Raw genomic sequence first — 21,137 nt, forward strand, 5'->3', positions numbered from 1 at the left:
CCCCCATGACTCCCAGCTGATGCCTCCCTCTCCATTTGTAAATTTTATTCTTACAAATGTGATTTTTACCACTAAAATACAAATTTGAGAATCCCTTAAAAATATTTCAGTCTATCAAAAGATGTGAGATGACAAAGCAGAATTTTTTTTAGTAGGAATAACCAACAAGTTAGTATTCAGCATGTAAAAAGAACATCCCTAAATAAATATTCCAATAGAATACAAAAGATGAGTTACTGAGAAAAGACATCCTGAATGAGCAATATACAATAAAAAAAATACAGTCAATGTGCAAAATTTTAAGTCATTACTAAGTTTTATTAAGGGTGTGGTCAACCAAGTCTTAAATATCTGATTGAAGTGTAGTCAGTACAATGACTTTGCAGATAGTTTGGCAAAAAACTTGTAAGATGTGCGTGTCCTATGAAGTAGCAATGCCACACCACAGCATATACCTTAGATAAATTCCCTCATAAGTATTGACAGAATTTATAAGGATATTCATAGTATTTATAGTAGCATTTCATCAAATTGCCAACAAAAATAGTAACCACTGATGACAACTGAGGCTGAAGAGGTAGAATCTTATATATTATCCTAAGGAGCTTTATCTTGTGAAACAATGGGAAGCCACAAGGACTAGAATATTGTTTTAGGAAGATGTCCCTGGTAGTGTTTGAGGAGGAACAAGGAGACGGCAAAGCTGGAGGCTGGGGGACTAGTTAGAGAATGCTTACAGGGTCCAGGAGAGAAACGAGGCTGAAGGTAAAGAAAGAGCATTGGAGATGAAGAGGGGCCAGAAAAGAGAGATACTGACTGGATAAGGAAGAAAGGGTGTTTCTGCCTTGGATAGGTGATAATCACCTGACAACATTGACAGCAGTCCCATGGAGTCACTTTAAAGTTCCCTGTCTCCAGTGGGTCCAACAGGATAAATAACATCCAACAGATCATTTCAGATAAATATTTTGATTTGTTGGCTGGGCTCCTTTATACTGGTTGATATCAATTTAGTATAATGTCTACCTCAGTGATTTAGTTGCTTCATAGTAGCAATCAGTTTTCTGGCAGTGGTTTTACAAAGTTCTAAAAGACTCAACTACAGCCCTTTTTCTTTGAACTACTTAAAGATGGTCTCTGCTATGTCCTGGAACTGGCCCTGTTTCCTCTGTTCTCCCAGTGATATCAAAAGGCAACCTTTGTGCATGGATTCATCAACTGGGGCCTATCTTCAAGTCAAAAACATGACATTGTTCGTTTTGGTTTTGGAATTAAAGACCATAAAATTGGTTGGGGTTTTTGTTGTTGTTTTTTGTTTGTCTTTTCATTTTGTTTGTTTTCTCTGGAAAGTAAAGAAGTATAATTATTAATGTGGAATAATCTACTTAATGGTGATGGGGATTGTAGACACATTTGCTGTCTGCTCTCATGCTTAACTTTCTTTGGGGGATTTACCCAAATTTCCTAGTGGGTAACAATACTTTCCCTTTCTGAGCCATGTGTGGTTGTTGTGGTTTACTCGCTAGGTCATGCTTGACTCTTGTGACACTATGGACTATAACTTGCCAGGCTTCTCTGTCCATGGGATTTTCCAGGCAAGAATACTGGAGTGGGTTGCCATTGCCTTCTCCAGGGGATATTCTTGACCTGCATCTCTTGTGTCTCCTGGATTAGCAGGGGATTCTTTACCATACAACCACCAGGGAAGCCCTAAGCCTCAAGCAAAATGACTTCAGGTATAAGCCCACTTGCCTTATAACTCATTCTACTGATTCCCAGACACTGATTGACAGATGAGCAGGCCACTCAACTGTAGGCAAAGAACTTGGTCTTCTGGGGAAGACGAGTTTCCTTCCCTTGCCTCCATAGCTACCAGAAAAGACTCTTAACTCTGTACAGTGTGATGTGAGGGTGTGGCTCTGGAGTTGATATACTTGCTTGTGCCTGAGTGAAAAGCTGCCATGTGGAACCCACAGAGGAAGGTATGTGGTCACAGCATTTAAGATGCTGAAGGAAGCTTCTTGCAAAGCCAGGTCTCTTTGTGGATTTTCACTGCCATGAAACAGTACACTGCTATTATTAGAGACCTTATGGGTGTAATGACGTACCCAGAAAATTATGTGTAACTTTTGAAAAATCAACCTCATTTCTTAATTATTTTCTCATGACAAGAACTATTTGATATATATGATTTCTTAACCCTAATACTTTGACATATGTAAAAGATACAATTACACAACTCAAGCAGATTAGCTTCAACATAGAAGGTATCAATTGTTCTTAACTTTTCAGGTCCAGACCATCATTTAAGAACAATAACAACAGTGAGCCTTTAACGTTTAAGATTAGGATGTAAAGAATTATTACAACTATGTTGTTTGGTCACTAAGTCTCTTTGCAGCCCCATGGACTGTAAGCTGCCTGGCTCCTCTGTCCATGGGATTTCCCAGGAAGGAATACTGGAGTGGGTTGCAATACTGGAGTGGGTTCTTCTCCAGGGAATCTTCCCGATCCAGGGATTGAACCAGCGTCTCCTCTATTTCAGGCAGATTCTTTACCACTGAGTCACTGGGGAAACCCTGTGACAACTATACTTCCCCATTTTATCAGGAAAGTAAATCAGGAGGAGTAGGAGAATACACAGGAAAGCACTTTTCTCAAACACACAAAAAATTACATTTTAAAAAGAGCTGGTCCTAAGAATGTTCAGATAAGTTGCTACCTCTTCCCCTCTTGGTCCAGTTTTAGTTGATTTTAAGTTGTAAAAGCTAAAGTTAAAGGAGACATGTGTTTTTAAATTGTTTTCAGTGTATCTTCAAAGTTATAAAGTAGTCAGTGTTAAAATATATCTGGTAGTTTAACAATAACATTTTGCTTTCAGGATAATGTTCTCACACTTTATAGCTTTAAGAATGTCCTGTACTCATGGGAAAATGAAAGCTGTTATGAGAAACTGAAGGGAAAAGTTCAAAAGGTAGTCCATGACTTTTTGCCTTTTTTTTTTTTTTAAGTTTAGAGAAAGGATAAGACTGTTTGGATTATGTTGTTCTCTGACTTAGTAAAAAAAAATGCTAATGAATATATGTTAACCTTCAGGTTATCAACATTCTTGCTCAAGATAGATTTATAGTAAAAATAGACTACTGAACTGTCTTGTTAAATTTTAAAAGATGAGTTTGGATGAGTTACAAATAACATCCTCTACCCTGAGGTCAAAAAGAATATGCAAACACAAAATTTTTAGATAAGAAAACTTATTATAGTTTCAACTTTCATGCTTCTTATTAAAATGACTATGTAAGAAATACAATCTTTTATGGTTTTATTTTACTATATAGCACTCTCTGATTTTCACATTTTCAAAGTACCACATGTTCATTTTCTCCTCATTTTGAAACCATTACAGTATTGTAAAGTAAAAAAAAAAATAAAATTAGAAAAAAAATAAATTTATGCCCTTAAAAAAAAAGTACAAAGAGCACCTTGAACTTTGTTAATATTTTGGTGTTATCTTTTTTATTTTTCTAGGTGCACATTCATGTGAATTGTGTGAGTTATTAAATGGAGATTATATTTCAGATATAATTTTAATTTTTTCATGGGACTAGTGATCATTTTCCATGTCATTATATTTCTGAATATAAAATATGGATTTTTCACACTATTCTGTCCTAGAAATTTAACAGTCATTTGACCTTCAATGTGCTGGGCATGATACCATAATCTTTTAAATAATTTCTCTGTTGTGCATTTTACTGGTCTATAAAGTTCCTAAATAGAAAAAGTGCCCATGATAAGCCTTCCTACATGTACATCTTTGAAGGTACATATTATTTCCTTGGGATAAGTTTTTAAGATATGCAGTGATTACGGTAATTGGTATCTATTTCTGACTTTATGTCCACAAAAGTTATATCTTTTATAGGAGTTTTTAAGTATACACTTGCCTTAATTGAATATATTCACTTTGTAGATCTCTACTAATTAGTATCAATACCTATATTATTATACTATTATATTATGATGTCATCATTGTATTTACTATTTTTTTAATTAGATTAAAATGATTGCTGAGGCTTCTTATCCCTACAGCTCTTCACCTGAGCCCCACTCCCCAGAGGAAAATATCTTGACCATTTTAAAGTCTTTCTCTGGTGTTTTAACTGTATTTGTAAATAATCGGGTTAGTTTTTGCTCATTTGGTCTACTTTTGATCTTATCGCTAGACCACCTATTATGGAATAGGGAGAATTAGCATTCTTAAGTGCTATGTACCCCTCCTGCTAATCTGTTTATACACTATTTTAATCTCTTGTTGTGTTTTCTGTTTCCTAGAACCTTCCCACATGGAGTGTCCCATCCTCTTGTTCCCACCCCGGCCGGCTGCGTTCTAGGCCTCCTCCATCCAGCTCGTCCTGGACTCTCCCGGGTCCCTCTCCTGGGTTGCCTCTTCATTTCTGGGAACCCACGTCTCCCTTCCCTTGCTGCACTCGGATGTTTTAGGGGAGCTCCTCCACTAAACCGGAGCCCCTTCTTCAGCAGTAAGTCTCTCAGTAGGTGGACCTTCACCCTCCGCTTTTCCTTCCTGCAGCACCATCCTTGTCCATCTGATTTCCATTTTCCACCAGCTCATGAAAACCCCTGCTGATGGCCCCTCACCCATATTCCTCATGTGTGTTTATAACTTACCTATACCTTTGTTGTGGTGAACGGGGTGGAAGGCCCCACAGGCAGGGAAATACATGCTTTCTTCGAATAGAAAACGTGCTTCATTCACTCAAATATTTTCATTGACTTTACAATATAAAAATACAAAATTTGGGCAAGATTGCTAGAAAAATATTCAGATAGGACAAAACACCCATCCTTACTTTCCTCCCATCCTCAACTAAGTCCACACAAATGTAAAGGACTGTGTAACCAGAATAGTGAAAGGGACAAACATAGGCTGAAGAGGTAGGAATTAAAATGTAGTTCAACAGTGAAAACTAGGAAAAAGCTGGGCAGGGCAAATAGGATAGTTCTGTAGGGTTGGTAAAGATTCCCAGGTGGTTCAGTGGTAAAGAACCTGCCTTCCAATGCAGGAGACGGAGGTTCAACCCCTGGGTTGAGAAGATCCCTTGGAGGAGGAAATGGCAACCCACTCCAGTATTCTTGCCTGGGAAATCCCATGGACAGAGGAGCCTGGTGGCTACAGTCCATGGGGTTACCAAGAGTTGGACAAGACTGAGCCACTGAGCACACACGTAGGGTTGGTAGTATTCACAGAAGCTAGAGCGACAAGGAGAAAACAGATTGAGTCCTTGTATCTAAGATTGCTCCTCCTGGCGTGGTAATATATTCTGAGCTGCACCATGGCATTCATTTTAGTGGAGTAGGAGAAAGCAGTGGCAAAGGAAGGAAGGGGAATATAACGGGGGTACCATTTGCTTAGCCTGAGAGCCTGCAGCACTGGCAGGGCTAGATCCATTCTATTAATTGCATCACTCACATCTTGTAAACACATTTCCTTAGACCACATGTAATAGGCCTTGGCTCCATTCAGCCCATTTATTGACTCCTCAAATACCTAACGTATAATTTTTTTTTCACGTCATTCTCATCAAATAAAATTCACTTTCATTTTTATGACCATATTTAAAACAGAGAATATCTCCCCAAGTGGTCTTGGGTCTCAAAGTGGCAGAGATTTTATGTGCTTCATGTTTGAACTGCCAAAGATCTCCGGCGATGTATGCATTAACCATAACCCACTCAGAGTTCTGGTTCGTATGTTTGCTCAAAGCATAGGGCTACCACCAGAAAGGGTCTCAGCCTAAAAAGAAAATTACTCCAGTTATGCAGATCCATAAATCCCGGCTCAAGCAATGTATTTTGGGGGTAATAAACACAATTTTGTTCTTAATTGGGTAGAAATAATACTTATGCTTGAACCTGTTGCCTTCCTGGAATTGAAGTCTATCCCACATGGAGACATTCCTCTGTAACGAACACTTTTGCTAGTAAAACCAGTCCACCAGGATATCCAGCCAACACTTCTTGCAGAGGGCAGAGTTCTCTGGAATTTACTGAAAATGGAAAATTGATTACATTGGCCACAGAGGACATTTATATTTATACAAACACTTTAGATAAGGCTTTTAAAAGCCAGAAATCACTTTTAGCAAGATTTCAGAAAAATGTTGTAGTCTTTTTTTATTTTTAATAGGTGTTAGAAGGGTTATTATATTGATATTGACAGCAATTAGGTGATTAATTGAAGAATTTGACTTGAAAGGATGAACTGCTCCAACATTGGTTTGTAATTTTCTTTACTATATGCAGTTCAATTTTGTGGTCTGGCAAATGACCAACAGCCATTCATCTAGTACACATACCTTTCTACAGCTGGATTTTCAAATATGATTATAAAGTTCATATGACAGAAGTGTCCTGAAAATAAATATGTCAGCAGGCTTTGCTTTATTTTATGCATTTATTCTGGACGTAACATAACTTGATACAAACACAGATGACGTTCTAAGACATTTTGCCAGACCTGTTCAAGTACAGCATCGTTTGAGATGGTGGAAGTTGATTTAGAAACACCTGGGTTGAGTATTTCTATCCATGCCTTAAATCCTAAAAGCCTTGCAAGTTTTTATAGTCCTTTCGGGGAAAGACAGGAACTACATTAACACTTGTTAGTATAACAGTTAATGTACTTCTGAAAAAGACTTTGTAAAATTTTGGAAATGATGCAAAAAAATTAAAGGGAAGATTTAAAAAGAATTAGTGTTTGATCAGCCTCTATTGTGGCTTCCCTGGTGGCTCAGTCAGTAAAGAATACTCCAGCAATGCAGGAGACTGCCTGCAATGCAGGAGACCAGGGTTTGATCCCTGAGTTAGGAAAATCTCCTAGAGAAGGAAATGGCAACCCACTCCAATATCCTTCTCTGAGAAATGCTATGGATGGAGGAGCCTGGTGGGCTGCAGTCCATAGAGTCACAAAGAGTCAGACATGACTGAAGCTCCTTAGCATGCATGCATAAGCTGATGGATTAACAGGGAGAAGAACCACAATGTTTCTTCCTCTCTTAACCAGCAACATATTTGCATTAAACAGCCATCTTCTGGAGCAGTGCCTCCACTTTCCTTGTCAGAAAGACTAATTTTCAACTAGTATTATACAAGGGCTACACCATAGCTCATAATGACATTTTTTCTCAAAGTGGGAAGTTTCTTAGGTTATAACATGAGTCACATGAAGTGCCAAGCCTTTTGAAAAAGCTCCCTCCCACACAAGATAAAGATTATGATAATAGCAATTATTGTGGCTAACATAGTTGAGTGACTCTGACTGGGCAGAGAGGATTACATGTATGATCTCATTTAAATTTCCCAAGAATACTCCAATTAAAAAGAAAAAGAAAAAATAACTCCCAAGAATAATGACTAATAAGGACCTACTGTACAACACAGTATTTCTGCCTTATTGACTATGCCAAAGACTTTGTGTGGATCACAATAAACTGGAAAATTCTGAAAGAAATGGTAATACCAGACCACCTCACCTGCCTCTTGAAAAACCTGTATACAGGTCAGGAAGCAACAGTTAGAACTGGACATGGAACAACAGACGCTGGGCTGGAGGAAGCAGAAGCTGGAATCAAGATTGCTGGGAGAAATATTAACAGCTTCAGATATGCAGATGACACCACCCTTACAGCAGAAAGTGAAGAAGAACTAAAGAGCCTCTTGATGAAAGTGAAAGAGGAGAGTGAAAAAGTTGGCTTAAAGCTCAACATTCAGAAAACTAAGATCATGGCATCCAGTCCCATCACTTCATGGGAAATAGATGGGGAAACAGGGGAAACAGTGGTGGACTTTATTTTTCTGGGCTCCAAAATCACTGCAAATGGTGATTGCAGCCATGAAATTAAAAGGCGTTTACTCCTTGGAAGGAAAGTTATGACCAATGTAGACAGTGTATTTAAAAGGCAGAGACAGTACTTTGCCAATAAAGGTCCATCTAGTCAAGGCTATGGTTTTTCCAGTAGTCATGTATGGATGTGAGAGTTGGACTGTAAAGAAAGCTGAGTGCCCAAGAATTGATGCTTTTGAACTATAATGTTGGAGAAGACTCTTGAGAGTCCCTTGGACAGCAAGGAGATCCAACCAGTCCATCCTAAAGGAGATCACTCCTGAGTGTTCATTGGAGGGACTGATGTTGAAGCTGAAACTCCAATACTTTGGCCACCTGATGTGGAGAGCTGACTCATTTGTAAAGACCCTGATGCTGGGAAAGATTGAGGGCAGGAGGAGAAGGGGACGACAGAGGATGAGAAGGTTGGATAGCATCACGGACACAATGGACATGGGTTTGGGTGGACTCTGGGAGTTGGTGATGGACAGGGAGGCCTGGCCTGCTGAGGTTCATGGGGTCGCAAAGAGTCAGACATGACTGAGCGACTGAACTGAACTGAAATGTACAGCACAGGGAACTCTAGCCAATACTCTGCAACTCTATTCCTTATATGGGAATAGAGTCTAAAAAAGAGGGGATATATGTATATGTATAACCGACTCACTTTGCTGTACAGCAGAAACTAACAGAATACTATAAAATCAACTATACTCCAGTAAAAAAGTTAATTTAAAAAATCTCCCTACAGTGCTATTGGGCTTCCCTGGTGGCTCAGAGGTTAAAGCATCTGCCTCTAATGTGGGAGACCTGGGTTTGATCCCTGGGTTGGGAAGATCCCCTGGAGAAGGAAATGGCAACCCACTCCAGCATTCTTGCCTAGAGAATCCCATGGACGGAGGAGCCTGGTAGGCTACAGTCCACGGGGTCGCAAAGAGTCGGACACGACTGAGCAACTTCCCCTTCACCTTTACCTTCACAGTCCTATTAGGTAGATGCTTATGTTATCCAATCTCACTGTGAGGTATCTCAATCAATTATGTGATTAACAAACCACCTCCAAAATTATCAGCTTATACTATCAACTCCAAATGTGATTCTGTAGATGGTGAACTGGACAGGGCTTTACTGCCCAGTTCTTGATCTTAAGTTGGTCTAGGTGATCTGACAGAGACATGAACTTGTGATCACAAGTGAGTCTGAAGCTTCCTGGTCTAGAAAGGCCTTAGCTGAGATATCAGGGCTCTTCTTTAACCTGGTAACTCAGGTTTGTTCATGGAACCCCTCGAGTCCCAAAAACTGCAGAGTGGAATCTTCAAGACCTCCTGGGGCCCAGGCTGGGAACTAGCTTAGGCTTATTTCTAGAGCTTTCTGTTGGTCAGTACAAGTCACAGTGCCTGCCAGGTTCCAAAGTTTTGGGGAAAGACCTCACTTCTTGGAGGTAGCTTCATGGTGACTGTTTTTGCACTGTACTTTTATCACTGAGTCAGTGAGGTGTGGTGACTGACCAAAGGTCACACAGTTAATAAGTAACTTGACTTTCATAGACTGCGGGATGGGGGTGGGGGTTTGTACAACCAAGTTGGGAAACAATTTGGCACTTTTTGAGTTGTGTATCTTCTTATTATTAGATTGTAAGTGTTCTTTCTATATCCTGGTTACAAGTTTTTCCTCTGGCATGTGTGTCATGAATATATATATATATTTCCTGTTTTCAGCTTTCCTTTATTTTCTTAGTGGTTTTTTTTTTTTAAACAAACAAATGCTTTTCATTTTAATGAAGTTCGATTTACCAATGATTTTCTTTCCATGTTTTGTGCGTTTGGTATTCTGTTTAAGAATGAATGAGTGAATGACAAGTGTAACCCTAGAGTCTAAGGGTGTAACTTGAAGTGGTCCAAGAGTTTTATTTAAAAATGAATTTTGAATTCTACTTAATGCAGTAATCTTATTTCTCTTCACATTAAAAACAGTGCCTTAGATAAAAAAGAGTTTATCTAATGCTTCAGGATAAAAAAGCCACATTTTCTCTGGGGACAGAACTGTGCACCTTCAGAACATAAAAACTGTAGGTTGAGAATCAAAGATCTGAATGGCGACTTGCCTCAGAAACTAACAACATTATTATTCATAATTAGTTTTAGTATAAATAAAAGTAATGTTACAATTAAAAGGGAAAATTGCCAAATATATTTATACATATGCACACAGATACACATACATATACAGTGAACTCTGCCTTACCTTTTTCTCATTGACTATATTATTAACTTGCAAAAGTAGGAAGTCAGGAAACACCTGGAGTAACAGGCAGATTTGGCCTTGGAATATGGAATGAAGCAGGGCAAAGGCTAATAGAGTTTTGCCAAGAGAATGCACTGATCATAGCAAACACCCTCTTCCAACAACACAAGAGAAGACTCTACACATGGACATCACCAGATGGTCAACACCGAAATCAGATTGATTATATTCTTTGCAGCCAAAGATGGAGAAGCTCAATGCAGTCAGCAAAAACAAGACCAGGAGCTAACTGTGGCTCAGATCATGAACTCCTTATTGCCAAATTCAGACTGAAATTGAAGAAAATAGGGAAAACCACTAGACCATTCAGGTATGACCTAAATCAAATCCCTAAGGGACTACATCTGATAGAGTGCATGATGAACTATGGACAGAGGTTCATGACATTGTACAGGAGACAGGGATCAAGACCATCCCCGTGGAAAAGAAATGCAAAAAAGTAAAATGGCTGTCTGAGGAGGCCTTACAAATAGCTGTGAAAAGCAAAGGAGAAAAGGAAAGATATAAGGATCTGAATGCAGAGTTCCAAAGAATAGCAAGGAGAGATAAGAAAGGCTTGCTCAGCGATCAGTGCAAAGAAATAGAGGAAAACAACAGAATGGGAAAGACTAGAGATCTCTTCAAGAAAATTAGAGATACCAAGGGAACATTTCATGAAAGATGGGCTCAATAAAGGACAGAAATGGTATGGGCCTAACAGAAGTGGAAGATATTAAGAAGAGGTAGCAAAAAAATACACAGAAGAACTGTACAAAAAAGATATTTATGAAGCAGATAATCATGATGGTGTGATCACTCTTCTAGAGCCAGACATCCTGGAATGTGAAGTCAAGTGGGCCTTAGGAATCATCACTATGAACAAAGCTAGTGGAGGTGATGGAATTCCAGTTGAGCTATTTCAAATCCTGAAAGATGCTGTGAAAGTGCTGCACTCAATATGCCAGCAAATTTGGAAAACTCAGCAGTGGCCACAGAACTGGAAAAGGTCAGTATTCATTCCAATCCCAAAGAAAGGCAATGCCAAAGAATGCTGAAACTACTGCACAATTGCACTCACTCACATGCTAGTAAAGTAATGCTCAAAATTCTCCAAGCCAGTCTTCAGCAATATGTGAACTGTGAGCTTCCAGATGTTCAAGCTGGTTTTAGAAAAGGCAGAAGAGCCAGAGATCAAATTGCCAACATCTGCTGGATCATGGAAAAAGCAAGAGAGTTCCAGAAAAACATCTATTTCTGCTTTATTGACTATGCCAAAGCCTTTGACTGTGTGGATCACAATAAACTGTGGAAAATTCTGAAAGAGATGGGAATACCAGGCCACCTGATGTGCCTCTTGAGAAACCTATATGCAGGTCAGGAAGCAACAGTTAGAACTGGATTTGAAACAACAGTCTGGTTCCAAATAGGAAAAGGAGTACGTCAAGGCTGTATATTGTCACCCTGCTTATTTAACTTCTATGCAGAGTACATCATGAGAAACGCTGGGCTGGAAGAAGCACAAGCTGAAATCAAGATTGCTGGGAGAAATATCAATAACTTCAGATATGCAGATGACACCACTCTTATGGCAGAAAGTGAAGAGGAACTAAAAAGCCTCTTGATGAAAGTGAAAGAGGAGAGTGAAAAAGTTGTCTTAAAGTGCAACATTCAGAAAACTCAGATCATGGCATCTGGTCCCATCACTTTATGGCAAATAGATTGTGAAACAGTGGAAACAGCATCAGACTTTATTTTGGGGGGCTCTAAAATCACTGCAGACAGTGATTGCAGCCATGAAATTAAAAGACGCTTACTCCTTGGAAGGAAAGTTATGACCAACCTAGACAGCATATTAAGAAGCAGAGACATTACTCTGCCAACAAAGTTCTGTCTAGTCAAGGCTATGGTTTTTCCAGTGGTCATGTATGGATGTGAGAGCTGGACTGTGAAGAAAGCTGAGTGCTGAAGAATTGATGCTTTTGAACTGTGGTGTTGGAGAAGACTCTTGAGAGTCCCTTGGACTGCAAGAAGATCCAACCAGTGCATCCTAAAGGAGGTCAGTTCTGGGTGTTCATTGGAATCACTGATGCTGAAGTTGAAACTCCAATACTTTGACCACCTCATGAGAAGAGTTGACCCACTGGAAAAGACTCTGATGCTGGGAGGGATTGGGGGCTGGAGGAGAAGGGGACGACAGAAGATGAGATGGCTTGATGGCATTACTGACTCGATGGACATGAGTCTGGGTAAACTCCGGGAGTTGGTGATGGACAGGGAGGCCTGGCCTGCTGCGATTCATGGGGTCGCGAGGAGTCGGACACGACTGAGCGACTGAACTGAACTGAATTGATAGATTCAACTGTTCAACTGTTTTTATATATATCTAAGCTACTAAAAATCCTTCCTGAATGAATAACAGATGAACAACTGAATATAAATGAAAACAGATGCTTCGAAGAAGAGTATCCAGAATTGTCATCAACTCTTCACAGTCACTACATGTTTTCCCTAACAAGCTCATATGCCCACAGCACATTGCCAAACCTTACTGACTTCTTCCAGCATTTCTTTATGAAGTTATGATTGTGACCTCATAGCACTCAGGACTGTTGGCTAAAGAGCATGCCTCCCCAGGATGTTCTCCTTTTCCAAAGAAGCTCTTACCCCCTGGAGAGTGGGGAAGGGAGGTACACACACATATTGGAGGATGTCCCTCACGTAAACCCTGCCATCTGACCTCAGAGTCTCCGAAGTTTGACTTCCTTTCAAATTTGACAGTCTGGAGGCACTCCAGATCTAGAGACACAAGGCAAGCAGAAAAGGAAAGCCATTGACCCTGTATTTGGCATCCACATTCTTGTGACTTTCAAGTATATATTTTCAAAGTTAACCTATCAAAATGTCATTATCCTTCTGAATATACATGTGTATTTTCACAGTACATACATTCACGATATAAAAGAAAAGATTGGTTCTTACACATAAAATGCAACATAACATAAAACAATGGTTTCTGCTGTAGTGGTTAGACTCAATGTCTATTTAAATGTATGCATAAAGCATGTTTAAGACATGCTAAGAGGTTAGATGATCAATAACTGAATGTGGAAGCTTGAACTAAGGCATGTTGCTGAGTTTTTATCCTTGTTGGAAAAATCCTAGAAGACAGAACATTCTCTTTATACCTCATTTCTGTACACAATCAGATTTAACAGCTGAAAAAATCTCATGGGTGTATAATCATGATTCCATCTATCTCTTTTTATTTCTTTCCTGACTCTTTTTCTAACAAAAACTGTTGATTTTCAGAGACAGATTAAGAGAGGGAAGACATATTTAGACGTGTGCACACACAGATGGTGGGGTGAGGGGGGCATGGGCTTGTGAGAAACATTTGTCATATATACATTTTTGCCTAGAAACAGATACACAAGTGTTAAAATATATTCTTATTATAACATCTGCTAAAATTATGGTTCATTTTGACAGAAAGATGTCTAGCTCAAAATTTAATTTCAGGCAACTATTCAGCAAGCAGAATTGTAGTAAGAATCTTTTCTGCGCTTTTTATGTGTATATTCTTCTGACAGGTTGTGCTAGTTATAGTAGGCCTTTCCTAGCACTCTACAGAATGTATCACAATGTGTGACTTAAATAAAAGCAAGTTATTAATATTTGAAACTTTAGAGCCCTCATCCCTTTGTTTACAATGATTCCTGGTTTCATCTTATTTATGTTGTTGGTTCTAGAATCAAGTACTCCACCAGATTTACAATAAAGTTATCCAAGTTTGTGTATTATGTAAGAATATATTAACATTGCATAAAATCTTAAAGCACTAGATTTCTTGGAAAAATGCCCATGAATTTAAAGCACTAGTTTTAAAATTATGTATATTTGAATATATCCTTAATTCTGAAAGAATGCACAGCATAAACTGCTAGATTTTTTTAAAAGGATTAAAAGTTCCTCTGTTTTTGTCTCAGTTTAAAATAAAATAAATAGTTCTACCTCCCAAAGACAACCTCTCTTAATACAAGTTTTTTTCTAGGCTCTTTTTTTTTTTTTTGAATACACTTTTACATAACTGGGACCATACTCCCTATAGTTTCTATCCTGCATTTTAAACTTAAAATCTTCCGAGATTTAGATTTAGAGGCTTCCAAGAGTTTGGCTGTTACTCCGAATTTGATCCAGAATGGCTACTCTGATCTATGTTGATAAGGAAAATGGAGAACCAGGCATCCATGTGGCTCCTAAGGACGGGCTGAAGCTGGGGTCTGCGCCTTCAGTCAAAGCCTTGGATGGGAGATCTCAGGTTTCAACACCACGTGTTGGCAAAATGTTTGATGCTCCACCAGCTTTACCAAAAACTGCGAGAAAGGCTTTGGGAACTGTCAACAGAGCTACAGAAAAATCAGTTAAGACGGATGGACCGCTCAAACAGAAACAGACAACTTTCTCTATGAAAAAGATTGCTGAGAAGACTGTTATAGCAAAAACTTCGGTTCCTGCCTCAGATGACACCTATCCAGAAATAGAAAAATTCTTTCCCTTCAATCCATTAGATTTTGAGAGTTTTGACCTGCCTGAGGAGCACCAGATCGCCCACCTCCCCTTGAATGGAGTGCCTCTCATGATCCTTGATGAGGAGAGGGAGCTTGAGCAGCTGTTACACGTGGGCCCCCCTTCGCCTCTGAAGATGCCTCCTCTGCTGTGGGAGTCTAATCTGTTGCCGTCTCCCTCAAGCATTCTGTCGACTCTGGATGTTGAATTGCCACCTGTTTGCTGTGACTTAGATATTTAAATTTCTTAGCACTTTATAGTTTGGGTATATATTAATGGTTTGTATTAATAAAGCAATTCTTTGTTTAACAAAAAATAAAAATAAAAAAATAAACTTAAAATTAAACATGTTTTCTTATGATATTATCACAATTTCAGACATATAAATACAACAAGTAACTGTGCCATAATTACTGTAGTTGAATTCATAATGAAGTGAAAGTTTTAGTTTCTAGGTCATGTCCAACTCTTTGGGACCCCAAGGACTGTAGCTGCCCACCAGACTCCTCTGTCCATGAAATTCTCCAAGCAAGAATACTGGAGAGGATAGCCATTCCCTTCTCCAGGGGATCTTACTGATCCAGGGATCAAACCTAGGGTCTCCTGCACTGCAGACAAATTCTTTACCATCTGAGCCACTAGGGCACATTTAAGTTTGCTATTATAAAAAAGATCTCATGGTAACTTTAGTATGTCAAAGTTCCACAAATTTCAGATTATTTCTTTTATAGTATCAGTCAGGGCTTACCATATGAAGCAGAAGCAGTAGGACATGTTTGCCAAGGGATTTATTGTCAGGATCTGGCTCACCCCGTGGAGGCCAGCCAGCCCAGTGTGGAATTGCAGGTGAGAAATGGAAAATTTCCTGCCATACCAGTAAACAAAGGATGTCACATTCATCAGCAATTATTAGCCACCATGGATGGTGAGCTGGTGAGCCTTGAGAAAACTCAGGGTGTGAAAACACAAAGAAACTGGAACCAGAGGGTTGAGGTTCATATAGGAATGATTTCAGTAAGCCCAAACTCTGGCATGTTCCCGTACATGATAAAGTATTAAGTTCCTTAACCTGGGTTTTCTTTAGTTAACAATAACCTGCCCTTTGTTGCAAAAGTTCTATTAATATATAACCTGGCTCCTCCCCTCACCTCCTTGGAGAAATTCTCTCGGGGTTACTTGAGATGCTGTCTTCTGGGCTCAAAGTCCTAAGGGAAGTGAACTGAAAGTCGCTCAGTTGTGTCCGACTCTGCGACCCCATGGACTATAGTCTACCACAAGGGTACTGGAGTGGGTTGCAATTTCCTTCTCCAGAGGATCTTCCTGACCCAGGGATTGAACCCAGGTCTCCCGCATTGTAGGGAGACGCTTTGCCATCTGAGCCACCAGGGAAGTCCTAAAAATCCCACCAGATAAAACATGTGAAATGTTTGTCATTCAGTCATGCTCTACTCTTTGTGACCCCGTGGACTAAGATGATCTCTTTTACTTACAGTCAATTGACTTTTTTTACTTTAATCACATCTTTAAAAAAAAAAAAAACACCTTCATGGCAACATTTGTATAAGTATTTATGAATAACTGAGGACTGCACCTTAGCAGGAGAAGGCAATGGCAACCCACTCTTGCCTGGAAAATCCATGAATGGAGGAGCCTGGTAGGCTGCAGTCCAGGGAGTCGCTAAGGGTCAGACAGGACTGAGCGACTTCACTTTCACTTTTCACTTTCATGCATTGGAGAAGGAACTGGCAACCCACTCCAGTGTTCTTGCCTGGAGAATCCCAGGGACAGGGAAGCCTGGTGGGCTGCCGTCTATGGGGTCGCACAGAGTTGGACACGACTGAGGCGACTTAGCAGCAGTAGCAGCAGCTTAGCAAAGCTGACTCATTAAAAGACCATCAAGAACAACAGCAACAACAAAGACCATCAGGGCTAAAGTTTTTAGAAGTAGAATTACTGAGTTAAAGGAAATGGATTTTAAAAATAAATTCTGATATGTGTCCTACTCTTTACGACCCCATGGACTGTAGCCTACCAGGCTCCTCTGCCCATGGGATTTCCCAGGCAAGAATACTGCAGTGGGTTTCCATTTCCTTCTCCAGGGGATCTTCCTGACCCAGGGACTGAACTTACGTCCCTTGTATCTCATGCATTGGCAGGTGGATTCTTTACCACTGCACCACCTGGGAAGCACCCCCAAATATGATACATATATTTAAGTCCCTTTTCTAAAGGGTTGTCACAATTTTCTATGCTTTGCCACTCTATCCCTGAATTTTCCTGGGATAGATACCAGACTACCTACCCCAGGAAGGTAATGGGGTACCTACACCACAATGCATGCATGCATGCATGCTAAGTTGCTTCAGTCCTGTCTGACTCTTTGTGACCCTGTGAGCTATAGCCTGCCAGGCTTGTCTGTCCACAGAATTCTCCAGGCAAGAATACTGGAGTGGGTTGCCATGCCTTCCTCCAGGGGATCTTCCTGATGCGGGATCGAACCTGTCTCTTATGTCTCCTGTGGGATCTTTACCACTAGCGCCACCTATGAATCAACAGCATACTTGAGAAGCCTCCTAAAATAAAAATGCACTAGTGCCTCAAGATAAGCACAAGGCTTTCTGGCAGTGAATATTTAAAGATTTGCTTTCCCAAGATAGTTATTGTACCTCCTCCCTGAGCCCTGTATGAGCCTCACTGAGTAATTGCCCAGATCTATTTAAAGGTGGGAATATAGATTACTATTTATTATTTACTATTTACAGGGGATGTGTTAAGCATTTTTAAGGGGAGTGTTAACCCTGTCCTCAAAAAGTCTCAAGACTAATTTTCCAAAAAAATATTGGATGTTATTATATCCACGTTAAAGTCCTTTTTCCTAAATTTCTCTGGGAAACAGGACTAATCATGTCTTTAAACTCCACGTAACTATAAATAAAAGGCAGGTCTTTCTGAAGTCCCTTGCTGTTTCAGTAGATCTGTGTAAAATAAAGAACCACATTATTTTATCTTCAGAAAACTTATCATTAGGCAAAGCTTAGTCAAGTGATTAATTAGATGGACTTGGGGATGAGGTTTTTTTACTTGAATTCTTACTTCTACTTTGAACTATTTTTTAAACCTGGACAAATAATTTAATATCCTTTAGCTTCAGTTTTCTCACTTATAAAATGGAGATAATACTCTCTCATGTGGTTGTAGGAGGTTTAAATGAGCCAATATATGTAAAATGTGTGGTGTATATTCTGGCATATGATGTGTGTGTGTAAATGCATATTATCCCTTTGTATTTTCTGCTTTTAAACAGTTTAGAGGCAGGGCAGAAAGTGCAACTGGCTTGCAAATCATTCTTTGGTATCTTCAAAGGCTCAAACCTTCAGGGAAGTTAGGTTTAGGAGGAAGCAGAAAGTGAGGTGGGGGTGGGGTATAATTTGAAAACAGAAACAGAATGCCTAGGAAAACCATCAAGGAACACATGCTCCTCCAGAGGACACAGAGGGTCCCCAAGCTGAGGGAGAGGAGAATGGGGCTGTGGGTCCTGAGAGCAGCAAGGTCTGCACGCTTAGGGGTGGAGCCTGAAGAAAAGGAACTGAACAAAGAAGGCCTCACTGCCTCTACTTCAGGGTTTGGAGGCTGTTTGGTAGCATCTTTCCCTAAAATATAGCCCTCTCCCTGTTCTCAGATTTAATTTGAGGGGAAAAAAAGAGGCAATTTTACTCCCAGTGTGAGAACACATTAATTTTCAAAGAATAGGAGCTGCGATTCACTATTTGCAGGCAAGCCAGGAGATGGCTTTGCCAATACTATTGATTCACTGCAAATGTCTCTGTGTTCTCAAAGCTTGATGTTAAACTCTTCAGTCAATGACTGTTTCAAAGCACCTAATTTAATTCAGTAGCTTAAAAACCTAATGTGGTTTCAGCTGGTAATTGAACTTTCACAGAGAGAATCATGTGCCTTGTTTCCTAGAAATGAAATTAAAGAGTTAAGTCCAAATAGATGACATCCATTATCAATAAAGTAGGTTGGAACCTGTTTTTTGATGGGTATGTAGCAAAACAAACTAATAATTCTTGAGTGATTCTTTTATTTCATCATTGGGTATTAGACAGTCTTGATTACTTCCACAGATTCATTTTATAGGCAGTGTCGGAAACTACATCTGCAAAGCAAGAAGCAGAATGACTCCTTAAATGTCATCCTCATTCTCACTGAAAGTGACAGATTTTTGACAAAACTCAGTGTTCGCTCTGAACTATTAGAGCAGTTTATTTTCCAACAGCAGGTCATTTCAAACCGACATGATGGTTAATGTGGACGTTTAGTTCATGAGCTAAATCTTCAAACCCCTGACTCTTCACATTGGGGAAACCTCTGGGTCACCTGCTGTGGTTTCTTACAGAAAAAAAAAAAAAAAAAAAAGAACTCTGTTGCAATACTTTGAACTCTAGATAAGGGAGAGATGTAAAAGTGATGTGTTTCTGGTGTTCCATTACAAGGTAATAACAATGCATCTATTCTTAAAGAAACACATAAAAACTGAAGTTATTGGAGTTATAGCATCTGTGAAGAGGGTGCCTTTGGAGACAGGTGGAAGTGCTGACATGTTGCCCATGTGTCTGGACCTGACGGGGTGGCCTCTGAGGCTGGATAGCACAGCACTTATTTCCCTGCAGACTCTGAAGCCTCCTCATCCTTCTGTCAAAGGCAGACAGAACCTCATCCCACAGGGGCCTCTTCACTTGCTTTCTTTGCCTCCCCCAATGGCCAGTTGTTGTTAACTGAGCTTTCATAAATGTGGCTTCTCTGAGCAGAGCCAAACATTTGCCTCAAATTTTGCCTATTATGCTGATGCATCTAATATGATCATTCTGATGCAGGACAAGAATCAGCATCATTCTAAACCTTAAAAAATAGAGGTAAGGGCTGGGCTAAGACTTCATGGGAAGGAAGGAGAGCACAGCTTCTCCTCTTCTGGAGAAACCTTGGCTCCTGGTTGTCTTTCCCAGCCTTGGGAAGGGTTCATCACACTCAGTGATGAACAACATCAGCTCAGAATCCTACTCTGATTCGTTTTCTCCTGGTTATGCTTTGGGAGGGCATGTTATGCAGACAAGGGCACACCCTAGGGAGAAGGCGGTAGCGCTCAGAGGAAGCTGAAGTTGGCCACCCATGCTGTGAAGTGGGAGCGAAAGTTCTAATCAATAGCTTTGTCATTTTCTTCAATCACTCTGCCTCCCTTGCAATTTAGCCCAGAAAATCAGTTGAGGGTCGTCAGGAAGCATTTAACAGGAGGCTTCCTGTGTGCTGTTTTGGATCTGTCAGGAATTCTCTGTTCCTTATTAATTTCTGAATATTCAGGAATTAAGAGGAGAGGCAAGCCTCTCCCGGGGGCTGAGGAATCCAGGCATTTCCTTTGTTAGTTTTTCTATACGGTGATAAGTACCCTCTTCCTTTTTATGAACCATATGGTAAAAGTAATTATTTACAACTCTCTCTCTCTTTAATATGGATCGCCTATGTTTTGCAAGTCTGGAGTTTTAATCTTTATCTTTGCTGAGAAAAACTACAATATATATGCCCACACCATGTTGATTAAAACACCTTTGCTCCATCAGAGCTTTGTTCCCCGTGTCTTGCTTTCTCTCTCTCTCTCTCTCTCTGTCTCCCTGGCTATTTCTTTGGAGCACAGAGGTCCTCTGTGTTCACTTTGCTGCTCAGGCTTCTAAGACCCTCTCGAGAAGGCGCTCTGCACCCTCACCCCATCGAGAGGGCGCCTGAGGCCTTCGTGAACAGAGCAAGCCCTGTGCAGGGGCTTTATTGGCTTCTGCATAAACCAAAGGATATCAGCCTCTTTCTCTCTCCTTTACTTTCTTATCAGTCGACTCCGGACCACCAGGTTCCAGTCATTAAAGGACCTCAACAGAGGGTAAGAGAGCTCCTTGTGATTCTGTAATCATTGGGGTGGCCCAGGTGTTGTTCGGTGCTCTGTGGAAGGTAGAGAAACTACATGTCCTCCTCTGAGGAACAACCTCCCCATGAGGGAGACTTACTGACAAGTGTTCACTGATGAGAAACCTGGAGTCAAAATCAAAGAAACTGACAACAATTAAAGATGATAAGCTAAGGGACTTCCCTGGTGGTCCAGTGGTTAAGACTCTAGCACTTCCACTGAAGGGGCTCAAGTTCCATTCCTGGCTGGGGAACTAAGATCCTTCAGGCCCAATCATGCAGGTAAAAAAAAAAAAAAAAATTAAAAAGGCAAGGTGGGGAGGACCTCAGGTAGATAATGTTTTGACCTTTGTTTTAGAAAAAGTCTCTCAGAGAAGTACCCATTCCTCTCCTGCACATCTGGTCAAAGATGGGAGTTGATTCTGATTGACAAATT

General features: G+C 40.1%; 1 protein-coding gene across 1 annotated transcript; it reads left to right on the top strand.

The window, feature by feature from the left end:
- The first annotated feature begins 14,384 nt into the window (after positions 1-14,384).
- On the top strand, positions 14,385-14,993 carry LOC138080632 (securin-like). The gene has a single exon (XM_068973510.1). It carries the CDS (start codon positions 14,385-14,387, stop codon positions 14,991-14,993), a length of 609 nt encoding a protein of 202 aa, XP_068829611.1.
- Positions 14,994-21,137: the final 6,144 nt, after the last annotated feature.

This window comes from Capricornis sumatraensis, chromosome 6, assembly GCF_032405125.1.
Source record: "Capricornis sumatraensis isolate serow.1 chromosome 6, serow.2, whole genome shotgun sequence".
Taxonomy (NCBI): Eukaryota; Metazoa; Chordata; class Mammalia; order Artiodactyla; family Bovidae; genus Capricornis; species Capricornis sumatraensis.